Below are 20,124 nucleotides of genomic sequence, written 5' to 3'. Positions count from 1 at the left end.
TATTAGTTCGGTTTTATTATTTGATTTTGTGCAAAGAATTTTGTACTTTTGCTGGATGATTAATGTAATAACATGATATACCACCCATTTAAGAATGTCAAAATTATGCTCCTAGTAACTGTGTTTGTAATCACAACTTTTTACTGTTAGTTTTTGATTATATCAGCTGTAAATAGGTTTTTGCGTCTATTGCAACGCACAAACCTATTTACAGTCTATCCCAACTTAAAAAGTAACTTTTACAGTTTAATACTACAAAAAGTTCTGGCAGCCATTCTACTTTATAGAGATATAAGATATATATATATATATATATATATATATATATATATATATATATATATATATATATATATAGATATAGATATATATAGATATATATAGATATATATATGCTAATATTTCTGTAGTAAAGATTGAAACATTGTAATGCGCTTCAGTTTTATATTTCCATTGCAGTCTTCCATTCTGCATGTGGATGCACACAAAACATAAAAGCAGCTTATGATGCATTTTGCAAAATGTGCCTGCACATTGCTGTCCCACCACTAACATCATATGGTTCTTACATAATAGTTAACCAGTATTATATAACACTGACAGGAGCTATTCCACTTTCAAGACTGTACCCCGTTTGGGCAGCTCTTATTTTTAATATGTAACCTAGGAAATGCAGAAAATGTGCTTGTAACACAAACTCTTTAACTGAAATAAAAATTTGTAAAATTTTCTGATAAAGCTGCTCCACAACGCCAGCGTGAGCTATAAGAGTCTATTAATTGTTAACACAGCTTTTGCCAAGGCTTGCCAGGTTGTATTATGTAACTATAATGGCTTAGTTGTAAAGTTAGAAACTAATGTGCTGTATTGCAGTCCTCAGGTTTATAAACAACATTTAAAGTAATAGATGATGTATTCCACATTAATACATATAAAGATACTTTTTTAAAAGATCATCAGTACTCTAAACAATTAAAATCAATCAAACATATTTTTTTATATATGTGTTGTCCTCACACGCTAACAAAAGCTACATCCAGTTTAAACTCACACAGCATTACATTCACAGGGCCTCAGGTCTTAGTGTGATATGTGGACTGTGTAACTTAATACTCTGTGTCTTTACCCAGCTCCCTGAAGAGCGGGTATTATGTGAGCAAATTGGATGCTCAAACAGTCAGTCCGTGACCTTCCCTCATCCTGGATGTTGACCCCCGTATAAAGAGAGACATTACATCTCGTTACACAACAACACGGCTCAGGCGCTTCGCTCCAGATAAAGAAAAATGTCTCAATTAAATCTTCACTGGGGCCCCCTGCCGAAGAGTTATCGCTGCCCCGGTAGCGCTGATCGCTACACTCACACATCCTCAAAAGTTATTTGACATAAATTGCCAGAGTCACATCATTTCCTGCCACACTCTGAGCAGGATTTACAGCTGATCCCATTGACTGGGAGCTGAACCTCCAATAAAATTCCTCAAGAGCCCGTGGGGCCATGAGATGCACCTATCTACCCTTCATCAGACCCCTCTTCCCTGCTTGCAGATTAACCATGCAAATACACACAGGTGGGAGGGTGATACCGACAAAACATTTATGCACATTTATGCAACTGGGCTGATATGAGGGAAGGAGTGCGCACAAGACAGGCTGATTGGGTTTTATCTGATGGGGGAGATTAGAAAGGAGGGAATTGGAAGAAGAGGAGAAAAAAACCTAAAGGAGAGTGAATTATCTAAAGCTTTAATTGGAAAATGAGAGGTGAGTGCCGCCCATTTTCTCTGGAGGATATCAAAGCATATCTCCTTATATTAAAGAGAAAAAAACTAAGAGTGGTAAGGTCATTGTTAGACAAGCATATCAGCTCTTGGAAAAAAAAAAAAGAAGTAAAGCTGAAAATGGCTTATCATTAGCACTAAGGGCACTGAAGAGAAAGGTGTGCACTTAACTACAAAAAACAACCTTATGGCTGCATTAGTTACGTTAGCCTCGCAGATATTAGACCGAGGTGAATAAAGCGCATTAATGGCTGCGGTCTCTTAATGGTCATGATGATTCTTGCTCAGGTTCAAACCTACCAGATGGAAAGGGAGTTTCAGCAATGGCTTTCAATAATCATCTTAGGTCATCTAATTACAAACAACGTTTTCATCAGGTGATGAGATTTATACTCGGGACCACTCACTTTCTTGTTTGTCGTCTTCCCCAGGCTGCTGTCTCTCTCTAGTGGTGATGCGTGAGAAATAGGGACTTGTAGGCCTTTCATAACAAAAGTCTACCATCCTGTGAACTGCTGTCTGCATAAAATACAAGAGATTCGCTTTTGAAATAATCAGGGTAACATGCCGAACTGTTGCCTCTATTAAAATAGTGAGAATGTGCAAGCTTTTAATGTTTTTTTTTGTACAACTCACATTTGTACAAATGTCTCAATTTTAATATCCTCATAATGGGGAAGAAACAACAGCTAGTTAAGTAGTCAGCGAAGGCAGGAAGGTTATTTGTTCATAAACAAGTCTGACCTCCTTTAAAATCAGCCACATTAAGTATTTGTTTCTCTTTTTTTGGCTAATATATTGATTTGCTTTCTGTTCTTCACTACCATACTGTTTGTTTGCCTGTCAAAGATCATACCTGAATAACAAAGTCAAATAATGCTGAATTTACAAGCTGTGTTAATACTGGTTTTTATCATTTCATTTCACATTTCTTTCATTTTCAGGATATTTTCCAATAAAAAAACAAAGCATTAGTATAAATTATAGCCTCAGAAGACTAAAGTTTTCTGTCAACATTAACATAAAAATGTTATTTTAGGTCACTGTTCATGCAGATGATACAGCAGATAAGTGAAGGCCTTCTCTACAGCTTGGCACAGCATTTCATTGGAGGCTCAGCAGTAGCCACATCAGCAGTAGTAGCAGCAGCAGCAGTGGCTTCAGGGCCTCCAGCTGGGGTTGGCTGCTGCCTCTGCCTGCCTACCAGCACTGAGGCTTTTGGGGGGGGGTGGGGGGGGGGGGGTAGAGTTGTGGGCAGGATTGCCCTGGGGCACGTCGCTCATGCACCAGTAAAGAAAACTGAAATTCTGTGCTAGGAATGCTTGCTGCCCTAAGCGATTTGATTTCACAAAGTGAGGTCTGGAGCGCTGGTGTGAGCACTGCACATGGCAAGAAGAGGAGTGCAGATGATAGGTCAACGAAATCTGTTACAAAATGAATAAATAAATAAAAACTCAGCAGACAAAATTTGATTTGTACCTTTATCATTATTTGCATTAACAGTGTGTGGAATTCTACATTTTTAAGATCTGCATACATTATACTACATCTGCTGACAGTGGATGTCTGTACACATGAAGTTACATGTCTGAGGACTCAGTGGTTCTCTGTCAACCGTACAGCTGTGGCAACTCTAAAATTAAAAAGAATTTACACTTCGATCAACACATACGGACAATTCTGAACATTGTTCAAATATTTCTTCCCAGTATGAGCCCAGACAGAAAACGTTAGAACAAAACCGCACATGGAGGTTTGTGAAAACGGACACGTTAATGATGCGACTTTAATACTGCTCACAAGTCTTGTTTTTTAGCTCACACCTTCTTGTTCAAAAATGTTGATTTTTAGGCTGTTGTTGAACTACATTAAACACATAAGTGATTATTGCTTTTCCAGAGGGTTTACGGTTCATCAGTTGAGGTTATTCAGTTTGAATCCTTGCCGTTCATCTCTTTGCCACCTACGCTCCATCAAAAGAATAAAAGACAGGATGCTCGAATATATCAAAACAGAGTGATTTAGTTTTAAGGGTTAATTTCTCTTTTAAAACTCACTAAGAGGATTAGTGTTAACCGTCTGAACCTCATAATCCAACTTAAAACCATTATTACTAAAACTCAAAAAATCCTTCACATGTATCGGATTTTAGGGAATCAGTCGCCATTTACAACACATACATAACCATACCTTTCTTACACTACTGCTCCTATGCCAGCGTTACTAAATCCTCTATATGGATGTGTGTGTGTGTGTGTGCGCGCGCGCGCATGTTTTGTTGAGCATGCACCAGCATGATCCTTGCTTTAAGGACACTGCTGGCTAAACTGAAAACTAACCTTATCATCAGGAGCCGCTAAAATACTGTAAAAAATGTCAGTGGAAGTACAGGTAACACTGGAAGCATTTGACAAACACACAGCTAATGGGTTTGTCTTCACCGTGCTGATACACGGTTCCACTAAAAGCTGAAAGCAAACGTAGCCTAAAGTCGACAGAAACTGCAGGGCTCGCGGTTGAACACTCCTTCTGATTAGAAGACCAGAAAAGTCCTGGTTTCAGACACAAACAAAGACATCGAGGGCTTGTTCGTTAATCAGCCAACAGGCCGGTTAGTTGTTCCTCCAGAGTGCAATGCAGTCTAATACATCTGAGTCAATGTGTCCTCTTGCTGGTGTCTATTTACTATTTCTACTGAAGTGACGTCCCTTAGTGGGCAGAAAGCCGGGGGAGGGGGCAGCTGCTGCCAGCAAACAACAAACATTAAACATGCTCGGAGCTCTCAAATAGTTTGAATGAGTGATGAATAAATAATAATTAGAGTGAAATGTCAAAGAAGGCACACACAATAACCAAGGAGGTCAGCATCAGGCAAATTGGCACAGAAGTGTAAAAACATGCTTTAAAAACAAAAGAAAAATGGAGGGAGAGGCAGAAATTACATTATTAGGAAATTACAGGATAAAAATATGAAAAATATGTGTTAATGGGACTATGACTGGAATTAGACATCAGGGGGAAAAAAATCATGCACAAAAAAAGAGATCACTATTTTCAAGATACACAAAAATCGCCTCAAAAAATTAAAATAAACCTGCTGCAACCCAGTCGACGCAGCGAGACACACTCCCAGAAAGCTATTTGGTTTCATTCAGTCCTCTGGCTATGTCTTTTAATTACATATGCAGCTAGTATATAGTTGTGCACATACAGCCAGTAGTGGGACGTGTAGCTCGTAATAGATGTACGCAAATTATTGCAGGCTTCACCTGACAGTCCAGCTCTTGCTGCACACGTGTGGCTGGGCTCTATGTGCTTTGGAGCTGGGAGTCTAGACTAGTGTAGGGCTGTGAGGCAGGCTGGAGCCTGGAAGGAGGCTGAGAGATGCTAAGTCTGCAGCTGGATGGTACCTTTGACAAAATAGGGAACAAAGAGCAGATCACGCGAAGCTGTCACCAGTAGAAAGAGCGTGACAGGAAGTTGGCAGCCGTACTGAGCCAGCCCATGCCGTCAGTGATAGATCCTACACGTGTGACAGCTTTGTCCTGCTCCTGGGAGGGACTCTCGTCCTCAGGCAGGTAGTCTGGGATGTCTGTGTTTTCCTCGACCACCACCGCTGAATCCTCCTGGAATGGCACCACCAGCTGCACACAGTCAGGGGTGGGAATCAAAAAAGTGAATAAAGTGCTTTTTTAAGCAAATACATAAGATTAGGTGGGTTAGCATAAAGCTCAACTGTTTGGCAACAGAGTCTAAAACCACAGTTTAGGTTCAAATACAGCAGTGAGACAGGTCTGACCCCTGCTGGCTGCACGGTAAACTGCTACTTTCTTGTAATTACTAAAGCAATAATCACTCAAAATATTTATAGGGTAATAGCTTATTTTTTATAGAGTTGGTAAATTTATGCTCTTTGAATGTGGGCCACTGAAGAATGGGGACTATTTGCTGTAAAAGGTGCAACAAGGACTAGTCATGTCTTTGGCAAAAAGCAAACTAGCCTACAGGCTGAGGCAGAGATGTGACTAGCTAATCATGTCAGTGTGAATAAGTCTCAGCCACAGGCAGGGGGATAGACTCCCTGTACACAGATAAACACAACATACATCGAGCACACTGACCTATCAGCTGGAGGCTTCAAGGGGGAAATCAGTTTTATATAAAGGAGTTTAATGTAAACAGTGCGAGTCTAACATTGCTTTGATTCCCACATCTAAGCACTCCGGTCCTCTTTACCTCTCCTCCATCCTCTGTCTTCACCACCTGCTGAGCCATCAGTACTTTGGTGGAGTTAATGGCCGTTCCCAACGCCTAGGAGAAGAAAATGCATTTCATTTCAAAAACAGTATGCAACGTGATGATACTACTGGGTCAGCTAACCTGTGCACAAGTGCATCTGGTACCAGTATCAACATGAAATATTTGCCATCCAACAAATGTGATTACTTATATGTGACTTGTTAAGATATGTTCTGATTTAATATGCTAGGAATGACAACTATTTTATATTTAAAATACCAATTTTAAAAACCACTTCCAAGACTGTTAATGATAAAACACGAATCATCCATAAATTAATACATGCTTTCCAAATGAAACTGGTATTAGCCTTAAAGTCAAAATATGTGTCCCTGAACTCTAAAAGAGATTTTCTGTGTCCGGACAGACATTTTACCTCAGCTTTAAGGTCAGAGCGGATCCTGACCACACATCTCTTAACAGCCATCTGGAAGGTAAAACTAATGACTCCTCGAATCTTCAGCAAGGCCTCCTCACACAGGCTCCTTCGAGTCTGAAAGCAGGAAGGGACACAGTGACCATTAGGAACAGAAAGAAGAAGAAATTCTCTCTTAGATATACATTTATAAGCTTGAAAATGTGATTTTGTTCAATTTTAACTAAATATTTTAATGATAAAATAATAAACTGCTATTTAAAACTCACTTTTGGGAAACAAATTATAGATTTTTAGTCTCTAGCTTCAACAGCGTTGTGTGTTTCTGCTAAGGAGACAGAGAAGCAGCCCATCAGAGGCCGTCTGTCTGCTGTAATGTAATCGGGCTAGGTGAAAGCTTCCTGGGGAGCAGCATTCAGCTTCAGGCTCAATGTCCTGCTGTTCAGAGGCTGACATTTACAACCTGACCCCTCTGCCCTCTTATCATGTGCCAGATAGACACCCTTATGATGTTTGGCAAACACTGTGATTATGGCAGCAGCAAACATGAGACTCTTGTGCACTGTGGACATTTGGTATGTGTCTGGACCTGACAGAAGCCTGACGATACGCTGTGTTAAGACTTCAATGGACTTACAGAATCGTCCAGTCCATCGATGTGCAGCACGACAGTTTTGGCCCTCTTGTTGTTGGAGCCCAGGAAGAAATGGGCTTTGCGCCGGCAGGAGGCGGCAGCTGCCTCGGCCTTCTCAGCCTCTTCTTTACCAGCTGACTGCAAAATCTCATAGATCTCTGAGGCCAGCAGTTTGGTCTCCCCAGGTGAGGTGCTCCTTCAGTGACAAAAAGTACATGTACAGATGAGTTACTAGCCCACCTGTGAAGTTTTTGTCAAAAAATTCCCAAGTGCATTTTAATAGTGCAAAAAGGATTTCCAACATAGTTTCCAATTATATTAATTTTAGAAAGCATAAATTATTTCTATTTTCTTTAAATTACCAGGTTCATTATTATTACCTACCTAAAAAACTGAGCTTTGTTTTGTTTTAGCCATAGCACTCAAGACTCAAAGCGTATAAAATCAAGGTAAATGTTGCCAGCTCAGAATTGAGAAAAGAATTGTTGACGCTCAAAAAGCAGGAGACAGACACGTTGAGTGAGAAGCGTCTATTAACCCCAGAACAACTGTCAAGACATTAGTAAATGACTTCGCCAAGTTAGGAATTTTAGTCTTAAAGGAGACAATCACTAGAAACCTGCACAGCAATGGACTGCGAGGTTGTAGACCAACAAAAACGCCAATACTGCAAAATAGAGACCTGACTTACTAAGGATAACCAGGAAAAAGATTATATATATTGGAAGCACATACGTTACTCAGAAGAGATGAAACTGAAGCTCTTGGCTAAAGAGATCCTGCTCATGTTTGAAGAAGGGAGAGGCATACAACCCAAAGAACACCATCCCCACACATTAAATTGCTGTGGTAGAAGTATGCTGTGGGGATGTTTCATTGTGACTGGAGCTGTGAATCTCATCAAGATGGAAGGAATTATGAGGAAAGAAGGATATGGGAAGGTTTTAACAGAAAACCTCAAGCAATCAGCAGCAAAATGGCTCAGTGCCGTCGCTTCCGACACAACAAGAACCCAAAGCATACGTCGCCCCTGGTAAAGACCCACCTCCAGAAGACCAAACTGAATGTTGTTGACTGGCCTGCAAACAGTTTTGACTTGAATACCACTGAAAATCTGTGGAGTGAACTAAAGACCAAAGTCAGTGCAAGGAGACCATCAAAGAACCGTGAAATGTTGTTGATGTCCAAGCAAGTGGTCAGCGTCACCCAGCAGAGCAGAGCTGAAACTACCTGATAAGTCTCTGGATGTCTTTTTAAGTACATCTGTACTGAAAATAAAGGTGCAAAAGATGAAGTAATTCTGATGCAAAGAATAAATCAGCTAATTTAGGCTTGTGAAAATGACAATTAACGTGAATGAAAGTAGAAACGGTATTGCCAAAGCCTGCATGACTCTGTAGGAAGTGTGAACTGACTCATAAAACTGAAATTAATTAAGAGCTGCAACAGACAGAAATCTAGAGAATTAAACATTTGAAAGTAAGTAGCCCCTTGCAGGTATCCAAATTCGGTATGAAAGCCTCTAACAAGCAAAGTATATACGGTGGGTTTCATGCACTGCTTAATAATCATCACATCAAGATCTATGTGTAGCTGAAGTCTTTCATTACATGTTTGATGTTTTTAATAGTCTGAGTCTAAAGTCCACTAATAACAGTCAGATAGAAATATGCTGAAGTCACTAGTTGTTATTGTTTTTTTGGGTTTTTTTTTTTTGGTAATGCCAAAACTATGTTACGCAGGTTTAATTCTAAGCTTTGTAAGCATCCCCATTGTCCTGATTCTGGAAATTAACAGGCACCCACATTCACAGGAAGCCTTTAAAGGTAACTCCTCTTTGCATCGCTCTATTCCAAAATTGTTTGTGCAGCTATTTAGTGCAACTAAAGACAATGTTGCCATTATAGACACAACAACTGAAACACAAGTTAATTATGCCTATTCTGCACTGCCGTCAGATTTGCTACTGTCCATTTTGCAAAAATCTCACAGCAAAGCATAATATTTCACGGGCAGCAGCTTTTTGCAAGAAATTCATGTGAGGTCAGGAGCCATTGTTGTGCCAGAATTTATATTTTATGAGGGATCCTGGGTTACTCCCGCAGGCTATATTGCTTCATGTGTCACCAAGTCATCACTCCTTCCATATTAACCGCATATGACATTAGCTGTCTGGCACTGCCACCCTCTGGGAGCCTGACGGTCCACAGAGCTGTGCCACACATTCCTAACGCAGCTCTGCAGAAGCCTTCCAGCAAACAAAACACTCTTATGAGTAAATTCATTAAATATACTTAATACTTAATAATAATCACTGAAGAAAATGAGGCTACCTGAGAGCTTAATGACTTAAGGGTTTAAAAATCACATTCACACCCGTTTTGTACAACAATGCTAGACACTTCCCTTTAGCCATGTGTTCCCACTCTGTCCAGCTACGATCGACCTCCACTCAAAGTCAGCATGACTGGGCTGTAAGCTCAGAACCTTGCTGCTGTTCCTGCAGGGCTACTGTTCATGCCAACACCTACAAGCTGGAGTGACTGGCTTACTTTACGGTTAGCATGAGCTATTGCCACAGGTGCTTCTAGACACTCAATCAGATAAAAGCAGTTGTCTCTCTTAAAAATGACATGTTTATGATCATGTTTTTAAAAGCAGATCTCATTATATGCAATGTTCTTCTAAAGCTTTTAAAGGACAGTCAACACAAAAAATTAAAATTACCATGTCTGCAAGATATTCTACTTACTGCAAAACAAAACAAGTGCTAATATACGCCTACATCAATTAGCACATGCACAAAGAGAACTTTCAGAGACGACAAAATGGATTTAAATCTGTAACGTGCAAAACTGCATTTTAAGCCTTTGTCACCCTATTCTAGTTCAACTTTCATCACACATTCATCCTGACATGGCAAACAGAAGGACATCAGCCTGCCTGGAAAATTCTGCAGCGTGGCAAACACTGTCCATGCAAAACAATTAAAAAAAAAAAAAACATGTTAAAGGTTTCATGTAAAGAAAATGCACTGTGAGCATGTGTGTCCGTGCTCTGTGTTTGCATGTGTGTGTGTGTGTGTGTGTGTGTGTGTGATGGGAACATGGACTTGCTTCTGCATGACATTCTGCAAACTCAGCATCATGCCCAGTTCGCCCTTCATCTTCTCTCTGTTGGCTCGACATTCTGCCAGGTAGCGCACGGCCTGCAAGGACAAGGGCAGCTGTTATCTATTTGGCCATAAAAGCTGAAAGACGCTTTGTGATATTAAAAGAAAGAAAAAGAAAAAAAGGCACGACTTTAAAAGGGGCATGCATGTGCAAACATTAAATGTTACATAACCGATATAAATACAAATGTACTGCCTTTGTGTTTACCGGGTAACCGAAAAAAGTAGTTATATAAAGCCACTTCAAATGTGTGCACACAATGTGAACGAATGGCTATAGAGGAAGTCGTGAAGGGTGGCTATGTAAAGCATAGTGTTTACACCACATCAAACAGCAGATGTCCCTATTGTGCAGTGTTTCCAAATATGGACCTTTTTTCTTTTTTTCTTTGATATTGCGCCATGTGCAAGCTTGTGACTGAATGTTACACACAGGTGGAAAACATGCCCTTTAAACTGTCACTGAAACCTGTTCTGACACTGCAGGACAGCAGGGGAGGTTTTCCCTTACAAACCAAGTGCTTTGTGTTTTATGTGACCACATACTTACCAATAGTGCAGAGTAGACAACCTGTGGATTTGGATGGTCCAAAAAGAGGATAAGACCTGGCAGACAGCCTTGGTCTTCTACTATGGCTCTTCGGTTCAAGGGGTCTGCGGCAAGATCCCGCAACTGGTTCACCACAGTCAGTGCATCCATCTCTGCACTCATGGTGCTTCTTGTCTCGATGCCACACACATTAAAACAGTCTCTTCCTAAAATAAAACGATAGAATATTTTAGAAAGCGTATGTTGAACAACTCAGAGAAGCAGCTAATTTTAGTTTTTAAAAGACCTTTTCTAATTGAAATCTAATTTTCACATCTTTTACAATTTGGTAACATGCTCAAAGATATTCGGTTTGGGATCATTTAAAGCCAAGCTCAAAGCAGTGAATGTTGTTGACAGTGTGGCCTTGCACTAGACTAACTCTCTGAATAATTTCTTGCCCATTAACTAGGGAGGGACCTTAGATCATGTGATTCTTCTGTTGTTGCACAGAGAACAACAAAAAACATTTGGTGATGCTCTTTCCAGACTTGCAGCTAAAAACATCTATATTACACAGGTAAACGAACAATCTATTAATTTGGACCTATAATATAATTTTATATATATCACTTTAATTTTTATTAGCTTTATTGAATGTATTCATTTTGCTAGTCATATTTCGTTGATCTCTTCGTTCACGTTTTTATTTTAAAGTGTATAAAAGTCTATACAGCTTTATTTTTTTGCATCCAAGTCACTTGTAAATATTTATAACTTGATGTCTTTAGAAAACAAAGTTGGGTTGATTGTAAATCTTACAACGTTTAAACTAACTTGCTGCAAACCTATGTTAATGGTACAATTTCTAATAATGTTATGCGTTGGCGGCAAGTTCTAACTACTAAACACTATATCAGCAATAATATGTGTAAAACGTACAGTGCAATCTGACTGAGAAGTGGATTATAACTACACAGCTAGACATGTATGATAGTTGTCATACTATCTGAAGATCGAGTAGTTTAGCGTTGTATGAGGCACTTGAACCAGTACTTTAATTTGCGCTAACCCAAATACAGATGCTCCTTTCAGTGAAAAGACACTTTCTACGACCCCTAACCTCACCTCAAATCACGCCCTGTGAGACGGTCCGGGCTATGCTAGCTAGGCTAGCAGGCATTACTTGACAATTGGAGCATACCTTCCTGTCAGTTTTCGTGGAAACCAAGAGACAATTCCCCGTGACTTCGGCTACGACGGATTCAAAGACTGCGCAACCACAAAAATCCTACGTTACAAACAGCTAACCCCAAAACAAGAGAAACGAAATTATTTCAGTAACGCCAGGCCTGCGCCTCTATCTCCCCTTTGCCTGTTTAGCTAGCAGCTGTGCACTGCACTGTGTTTGTGTTTTGTGGCGAGCAAATGGGGTACAGCTGTTTCTTCATAAAGGACATCCCATTTTTCCACCAGGATCCCAACAGTTTAACTGTGACATAGCTCCGTCGGGAAATGTAGGGAACTATAACGAACGTCCACATATTTGCTAGCATGTGGTTGGATGGTCTAGTAGAATGGACTGTCGTGATAGCAAATCACGAGACAGATATGTTTTAGAGTTCAATGCTAATTGGTGACTTTCTTTGCCAATCAATTATAATAACCAATCGTGAGGTTAATCTACGTAATCGTTTTTTTCAATTGGCTCAAAATGCATTCCATAGGTCCTACTATGTTAGCCACTATCTGCTGTCCATGTCCGTCGTGTTGACAAGGTGGAAAAATTGAGAAAGTTATTCTACAAGCGCAAGTCCGGTAAGTTGGAATGGAAGTAAGGCACATACTGATCTTTGGATGTGAATACAATATAAAACACGTGGTGATAACTGTCTCGGGTAAGTTATAAATTATTATAAATGTGTGTTTCTAGGTCAAATCCTTATAAAATTCATCGGATTGTATTAGCTAGCCAGCTGCTATCATTAGCCGGTTAGCATAAATGCCCGCTAAAGTTGAGACTCACTCATTTAGCTTAATCATACACTCTATAAAAACGTTGGTCTGTGTTAAGCTCAGAGCGCTTGTTCCCACGCTTATCCTGTTTCGGTAATAAGAGAAGGAAAATTTGTGGCTTATTAATGTTATATAGAAAGGGAAACATATAAATATTCATATCAGTGAGGATTTACAATGTAAGAGCAGCCAAATTGCAAAAAGAAAAAACACATTGTAAATTTTAGGGAAAAAAAGAAGATCGTTTCTAATTTTTAACATAGCAGAGATTTATTTATTTTTTGTTCCAGAGCATCTTAACGCTGTTATACTGTAGATCCACAAAGTTCTTCCAGTGCGGTTGTTGGTTTAAAGTGTTGTGTTTGATGGTGGTTGAAACTGACTTTCTCACTCTTGTTTTGTATTTCTTCTAGATGACTGGTTGGTGATGATGATGTTGATGTTGGCACGTGTGCCAGTGTACCCTTGAAACGCACCGACAAGAATGAGCAAAGAGTATGCAAGGATGGAAATGGACCTGGTATGTGAAAAATTAGATTAAACACAGATATTTGTTGTTAGTCAGGTGACGGTTCCACATTGACTGAGCTGTATTTAGTTGAATAATAACTTGGCTGTACCCAGTTAAGTTATTATTCAATTGCTTTGAATTGAATTATTATTGCTTTTTCTGTTTCAGGCTTTTGGATCAGTGAAGCCTTATGGGTCCTCGAGAAGTATTGTGAGGAGAATTGGTACAAGTCTCCCGATTAAACCCTGTCCCAGGGTAAATTTTCAGGTGAGGCCAAGTTACTCTCATTAGAGCTTTTTAGTTTTGTCTTATTTAAGGCAAATTAGAATTGAAAGTTTTTTTTCTTTTTCTTTTAAGACAATGACATGTTGTCTCTCTTATGAGTCATTCCTTTCTCTTCATCTGTTTTCACGCACGTCTCTCCTACCTGCTGGAGTCACTGCCATGTGACAAAATCACATGTCCTCTTCAACTTTTGTTTACCTCTGCTCATCTGACTGTTTTCATTTTAGAACCATAAACAGTTTGGGTGAAGGGATATTTGATTACCGCTCGAACACTGACTTTAACCTTTAAGAATTTGATTACCATTTTAAAAATGTTAAAAACTGGCTCGCTGTTCTTCACTTTCCTTCAACTCTGTGCTTTTCTCTTCTTTTCTTCTGTCTCCAGCTACCCTCCGTAGCTATGAGGAATGCAGTATGTCTGCTGTAGGTCAGTTGGTTCAGCAACCTTCAACAACCTTGAGCTGACTAATTCCTACTGAGCTACCTGAACCTTTGATTAACAATGTGTAGATGCTTTTCCTCTAAACTAACCTTATTTTTACTGAATGATTTTCTAACATTAGTTGTTGTATGTGTGCTTGGTGTGCTATCATCAGGCTTTTTTTTTTTTTTCCCCCTCTAAGCATTTTTTTTAAATCCTCCTCCTCTGATAGCTTTATCCATACCATGATGAAGCTGGTGTCTTGATTGGCAGCAGGAGGCAGAACTGCCTGGTGGCCACTCTGGCTGATGTTGCATGGATCGACAGGGATGAGGATGATGAAGACGACTACTTTAGCAGGCCGAGGTAAGACTATAGTCTGTAGAAAGATATCTCTGAATCAGGCTGAAGACTTAAGCGCTTGTAAAGAGTTACTAGAAGCAGACAGTTTTATTTCAAATCTGCAATGGAAACAGGTCGGGGATCCCACCAGGACTCATGTTTCGAGCCCAGCGGCCTCACCCTCGCAGAAGTCGCCTAAACCGCCAGAACTCTCTACCCAGTATGCATCATGGAGCTTTGGATTCACAGGCGTCAGCTGCTGCCAACAACGAAGCCATTCAGAAGATCAGTGCGCTGGAGACTGAGCTTGCAAAACTCAGGGCTCAAATTGCACAAATTGTTCTGGCTCAAGAAAAGAGTGCACAGCCAGGTACTGCTTAACAATTCTGTTACAAATTTTTTTTAAATTGTATTTAAATTTTTTGCAACATACTAAATGACTGTATAGTCTCTTATTTTTCTCTTCATATTTAACTGTAATAATGGAAATGTCCCTCTAGATGGCAGCAGAGTGTCACATGGCGTATACTCTATTTTCTTTCTTTTTTCCTCTTTCTTTTGTGTTACATTTGCTACTACCACAGGGGCACCTCCTCCCCCTCTACCCTGTGGCAACCTGCCACCTCCCCCACCACCTCCACCACCTCCCCCTCTTCCACCCCCACCCGCAAGTCTGCAGCGGACATTTTCGGCCATTGAACTAATAAAAGAGCGTAGAGGGAAGAAGACATGCGGCCAGACAGTTTTGGAGTCAAGACCTGCCGAAATCCCCAGCATGCTCGATGTCCTAAAGGACATGAACAAAGTCAAGCTGCGATCAGTGAAAAGGTAGGCCTCTGCTTAAGACATGAATGAGATACATTTGGAAGTGATGAAAAGTGGCCAGTGAAGTGTTTCTGAGGTGTTTGAAATCTCATTAGTGAATGCAAGTGCTAAGGGCCTTTCACACCAGACGCACAAAATCCAGGCGTATCTTTTGTGCATTAAAAATATTGTTCGGATTCACCTTTTGTTAATGCAACAGTTCACACCGGCAATATAATTTCACTTTTATCATTTAGAAAACTTGATTTATTTATTCAAGATGAATCTCCATTAAGTCATTGACTTCATGCATTACTTCAAATTCAACTTCATGTTATCAGACACATAGTGTCGTCTTCTGTTTTATTAAGCCGCTGCTACTCAAGATTTTTTTATCACGCTACATTCCTATGTAGTGCCAGAGCTACTGCATGCCCATATTACAGTATTGTGTGCTTTGGTCAGGCTGTTGGAAAACTGATATGTGTAATCACATTGAGAAAAGTTAAAAAAGAAAAAAAAAATAGGGGTGGTAGATGTTGTTTGCCAAAAAATGGGTCATTTTTGCCCGTTGCTAGGTGGTTGCTAGGCATGTAGTGGCTAGGCTATTGTAGTGAAATTAAAACAATGGGATGCTTTCCTCAGGTGTTTTTAGGTGCATAAAGGCTAAAAACACGTCACTGTTGCTAGGCGGTTTCCAGGCTTCATAATACAGAAAGCATAATTCAACTAATTCAATCAAATTAGATGATGTTATCATGAAAATAATGCAAGGTGTTGTAGGGCCGTAAACGTTAAGATCCTCTTAGCATGTTGCTAGGCAACGTGATGATGTTCTCATTGTACTATAGTGATAGTAGCGCCCATGTTTATATGTTCCCTATTTCATCCTAGATCAGTGGACTAATCTTGATGAGGTTTTGCATAAACATTGCCTAGAGCACCTGTGTGACGTACACAAATATTTTATACAAATCCCACAGTCGTACATATTTGTGCATTTGAGAGTTCAGTTGAGGACCGAACGGAATGTCCCACTGTAGAGCAGAGTGGAATGTCCCACTGTAGAGCAGAGTGGAATGTCCCACTGTAGAGCAGAGTGGAATGTCCCACTGTAGAGCAGAGTGGAATGTCAGATGAGAACGATATGGCACAATAAAATGTATGATGGCGTACCTGTCTGCCAGGTTTGCTTGTTGATAATTTTTGGAGGAGTTCACAGAGAAAGAATCAAACACTCAGTGATTTGGTGCGTTACAGTAACATTGGTAAATGCCCCATCACCTGTGTGTGTTTACAGTCGTCTGGTAGAAGATGATGCCAAAACAAAGTCCAAGGAGCCGGCAGATGCTGCATCTCTCATCGCCGAAGCCTTGAAGCGCAAGTTTGCTCATCGTCATCGAAACGACAGTGAACGAGATGACACGGAAGAATTCAAAATTCCTGTCATAGAAGCGAAGCCTCAAAAAGAAACCATTCCGGTGAGAAATGTTGATGTATTATAAGGAGGCTTATATTAATTGAAAAAAACAAAACAAACAAAAAAACAACTTTTATTATCGAGAATAAGTGAACTCAACACCCCAGATGGTCTGTTACTCAGAACCATGCATGAAGTTGTTCTTCAGAACAGTTTGTAAAAGGCCTGCCTTGTCAGAGAATATTTGGCAGGTGTTTGGATGAACCATCTATCACAGGCTGACGTCAGTAAATCAAATCTGTAAATTACAGAACAGAGTGGTGAGGAGAAAACATGTAACTCGCTGTGGAGTTCTCAAAGTTTTGTATTTTGGAATTAGCTTTTAACTTTTTGTTTTTAAATGAGTTCAGTTGTGTCCACAGTGGGTTTGCTTGTTATTTTCACTGTTAGTCTTTTGAAATGTTACTGTATTTGGCAACTATGTTTTCCAAGTTGACAAAATCACATCTTTTTTTTTTTTATTTGTTTAGAATTTTTCTCATTTTTATTTTAGTAAATTGCGATTTAAAAAAAAATAAAAATTATATTCAGTTTTAGTCTTTAGTTTACTTTCAGTTAACTATGATAATGTTTACCAGCCTGTGTAGTTAGCGTGTTGGAAAACCACTCCTGCTGTTTTTATAAGTATGAATGGAAAAAAAATGTTTCATCAAACCTGAAACATCCTTTAACTTCAACCATACTGACCTGATGTTTCTCTAAAGGATGCTGATCGGTCAACACTAATTGGTTCAGCTACAAGTGAACAATTTGAAGCAGAACCACAAGCTGATTTTTATAAAAGGGCAAAAAAAACTTAGCGGTTTACAAAAAAGATGAGTAAAATATTTAAAACTCCGTGTTTGTAGATGTCAGTTCAGATGGCACAGATATAATTTTTAAGAAGCATTTCAGGATCTTAATTCATTCTTTTGTCATGCAGTTGTTTAAGTGCTCTGCAGATTTCTCATGCACTTAATTCTGCTGTGTTCTGTTTTTCCACAGTTTGGGCAGCACATGTTGAAAGCAACTGGAAAAAGAAAGTTGGTCTGAACAGACAATGTAAGCCTAAGGTCCAGATGTTCTGTAGATGCATTGAAATTCCTTTTTATCTAATCTGTTTCTTTGGAAGGACAAGGGATTTTTGCCGGAATACGACCTCAAGTCTCACCAGTCATCCTGACTGATTTTGCACTTTTCTAACTTATATTAACCTCTTTCTTTTAAAGACGTTTTATTGTAATTTGTTGTCGTTGAACTGAAGGTCTTAATTTTTGTGTTCAGTCTGTCTCGAGTGAAAGTTGATTTTATTATTGAAACTTTGGGTTTTGTTAAACCTGCGCCTCAGCAGGGCTGATCAGCTTCCTATCTTTTAAGGCTGCATAAAAGCTGAAGAGTTCATAGAAAAGGAAGATTTTATGACTTGTGCACTTTGTTGCCTGACGTTTAGACTACTTTATGATTAGGATCTGTTTATATTTTGGTTTAAGTGAATAATTTAGTTTTTAACACTTAATTATGGCTTAGATTCGTCTCAGTGTAAATTAATGTGTTATCAGTCAGGTTTCAGTGACGCTGGATAATATTTCATCTTCTTCCCAAGTTGCCAGTTTTGCTTTTAGCTGGTTCACAATTATGCATATGTTTTTCTGTGTGATTCGCCTTTAAGAACCAAAGATATTTCACTGAAGCCCTTCAGGATTTCGCCTTTCAATACCAAATTTTGCATTTCATGTCCCTTTTTTTTGTCTTTTTGAAATTAACTGCTGCTGGATACTTAAAGGTACTGGGACACATGCAGCGTTTTGTTTCTACCTCTGCTAGGAAACACTCTCGTAGATTCAAAGTTCAGCAACAACACTAAAGAAACACTACGCTGACACGATACTGCGAAGCTCTGTATTGACAGCATGTTTTAACAAATGTACCCAAAGTCATTAGTATTGCATAAATCCTGCTTTCGTGTAGAGGTTCATCACATTTCCAAGTCTGGATTGGATTCAGAGGCATTCGAGGTTTTTAGGAAGTGTTTTGTTTAATTAAGGAATGCACATTGTTACTATTTGTGACTATTATGTATGCCATGTAATTGCTGCTGAACATCAGCTGGATTGTCTTTCATGGGGAAAGTGGAGTGGATACGTCAGTAGTAATTGTTTTTGTTGAAGTTGTCTTACATAAAAGTTAATTTATCAAACTAATAAATAAAATGTCTATTCTGACCTGTTTTGTTGTCATTTTTGCTGAAGTTGTGAGTTGAAGAAATTATATGATGTTTTGGTCATTTTGAGGTTTTTATCTGAAAATCCATCAGTGTGATTTCAGAATAAATAATAGACTTAAAACAAACAGTCAACCTGGAAACCGACTGAACATTTTATAAACCTATTATTGTTCAGCTGCTTAACAAATATCTAATCAGCTGTTCACATGGACGAAACCACAAAATCCCATTTACTTCCTCTAAAACTTGCATCTCTGCATGCAGTGTACCCTTAAACAGCCTGCCCTTCTATAAATATCAGCTTCCATTCAAACTGTTTTTGATGTAACTTATAGGTAATTTTTACATGCATTTTACATATTTAACTGATATTGCGCACTCACTAACCGCTTCAGTAGAAAAACCTGTTCAACTTCTTGCTAATGCAAATCTACAGAAAAGCCAAACACCTGCCAAAAATTTAGTGCACTCGTAGAGATAGGCGAGATGACCTGCTGAAGTTCAGAATGAGGAAGAAAGATGATATAAATTATTTGTAATATGGCACGACTGAAACTGCTGATCCACTGGGATTTTCTCACAAAGCCATCTCTAGGGTTTAGAATGAATGGTTAGAAAATAAGGAAATATCTATCAGCAGTTGTCAGAGGAGAATGTGCAGACTGCTGCAAGCTGATACGAAGGCAACAGTAACTCAAGTAGCCACTCGGCACAACCAAGGTATGCAGAAAAGCGTCTCTGAATATTCGACTTGTTGACCCTTGAAGCACATGGGCTACAGCGGCAGAAGACCACACCGGGTTTCACTCCTGTCGGAACAGGAAACTAAGGATAAATTTGTGTAAAAAAAAATTGGTCAGTAGAAGACTGGGAAAATGTTGCCTGGTCTTTGTGATGCATTCAGGGGTCAGAACTGGGTTTAAACAACATGAAAGCGTGGATCCACCATGCCTTGTATCAAAGGTCCAGGCTGCTGCTAGTGGTGTAATGATGTGGGGGATAATTTCTTGGTACACTTTCTGAGCATTGTTTAAACAGCACATCCTACCCAAGTATCATTGCTGACCACGTCCCTCTACGACCACAGTGTACCCATCGTCTTGTGTTGGCTTCCAGCAGGATAACACACCATGTACAAAGCTCATATCATAAACTGCCTTCTTGAACATGACAATGAGTTTACGGTCCTCGAATCGCTCCCATAGTCACTAGATCTCAATGCAACAGAGCAGCTTTGGGATAGTGAAGCAGCAGATTCACAGCTACAGT

The 20,124-nt window shown here is 39.5% G+C and overlaps 2 protein-coding genes across 2 annotated transcripts; one reads left to right on the top strand and one right to left on the bottom strand.

Annotated features, from left to right (window-relative positions):
* Positions 1-3,248: 3,248 nt before the first annotated feature.
* On the bottom strand, positions 3,249-12,213 carry armc1 (armadillo repeat containing 1). The gene is made up of 7 exons (XM_026179523.2): positions 11,996-12,213; positions 10,813-11,018; positions 10,207-10,298; positions 7,094-7,286; positions 6,457-6,573; positions 6,018-6,092; positions 3,249-5,425 (listed from the first exon to the last, which is right to left on the bottom strand). The coding sequence occupies exons 2-7, from the start codon at positions 10,972-10,974 to the stop codon at positions 5,234-5,236; spliced, it is 831 nt and encodes a 276-aa protein (XP_026035308.1). The 5' UTR covers positions 10,975-11,018; positions 11,996-12,213; the 3' UTR covers positions 3,249-5,233.
* A 261-nt stretch (positions 12,214-12,474) lies between these two features.
* Positions 12,475-18,853, top strand: mtfr1 (mitochondrial fission regulator 1). Its single transcript, XM_026179522.2, has 8 exons — positions 12,475-12,609; positions 13,221-13,327; positions 13,487-13,585; positions 14,259-14,392; positions 14,503-14,738; positions 14,953-15,196; positions 16,473-16,653; positions 17,637-18,853. The coding sequence occupies exons 2-8, from the start codon at positions 13,292-13,294 to the stop codon at positions 17,682-17,684; spliced, it is 978 nt and encodes a 325-aa protein (XP_026035307.2). The 5' UTR covers positions 12,475-12,609; positions 13,221-13,291; the 3' UTR covers positions 17,685-18,853.
* The last annotated feature ends 1,271 nt before the right edge of the window (positions 18,854-20,124 follow it).

This window comes from Astatotilapia calliptera, chromosome 9 (assembly GCF_964374335.1).
Source record: "Astatotilapia calliptera chromosome 9, fAstCal68.1, whole genome shotgun sequence".
Lineage (NCBI taxonomy): Eukaryota > Metazoa > Chordata > Actinopteri > Cichliformes > Cichlidae > Astatotilapia > Astatotilapia calliptera.
Note: the sequence above shows the minus strand (reverse complement) of the source record. Positions and strands in the feature narration are given on the sequence as shown.

Bases quoted from the DNA above. Each gene is read 5' to 3' on its own strand.
- armc1 (XM_026179523.2), bottom strand. From the start codon at position 10,974: ATGAGTGCAGAGATGGATGCACTGACTGTGGTGAACCAGTTGCGGGAT. The intron at 7,287-10,206 runs GCAAGTCCATGT...TTGTCACTGAAG, and splicing joins TTGCAGAATGTCATGCAGAA to GAGCACCTCACCTGGGGAGA. The intron at 6,574-7,093 runs GTAAGTCCATTG...TCCTGCTTTCAG, and splicing joins TCGATGGACTGGACGATTCT to ACTCGAAGGAGCCTGTGTGA.
- mtfr1 (XM_026179522.2), top strand. From the start codon at position 13,292: ATGAGCAAAGAGTATGCAAGGATGGAAATGGACCTG. The intron at 13,586-14,258 runs GTGAGGCCAAGT...CTCCTCTGATAG, and splicing joins GTCCCAGGGTAAATTTTCAG to CTTTATCCATACCATGATGA. The intron at 14,393-14,502 runs GTAAGACTATAG...CAATGGAAACAG, and splicing joins GACTACTTTAGCAGGCCGAG to GTCGGGGATCCCACCAGGAC.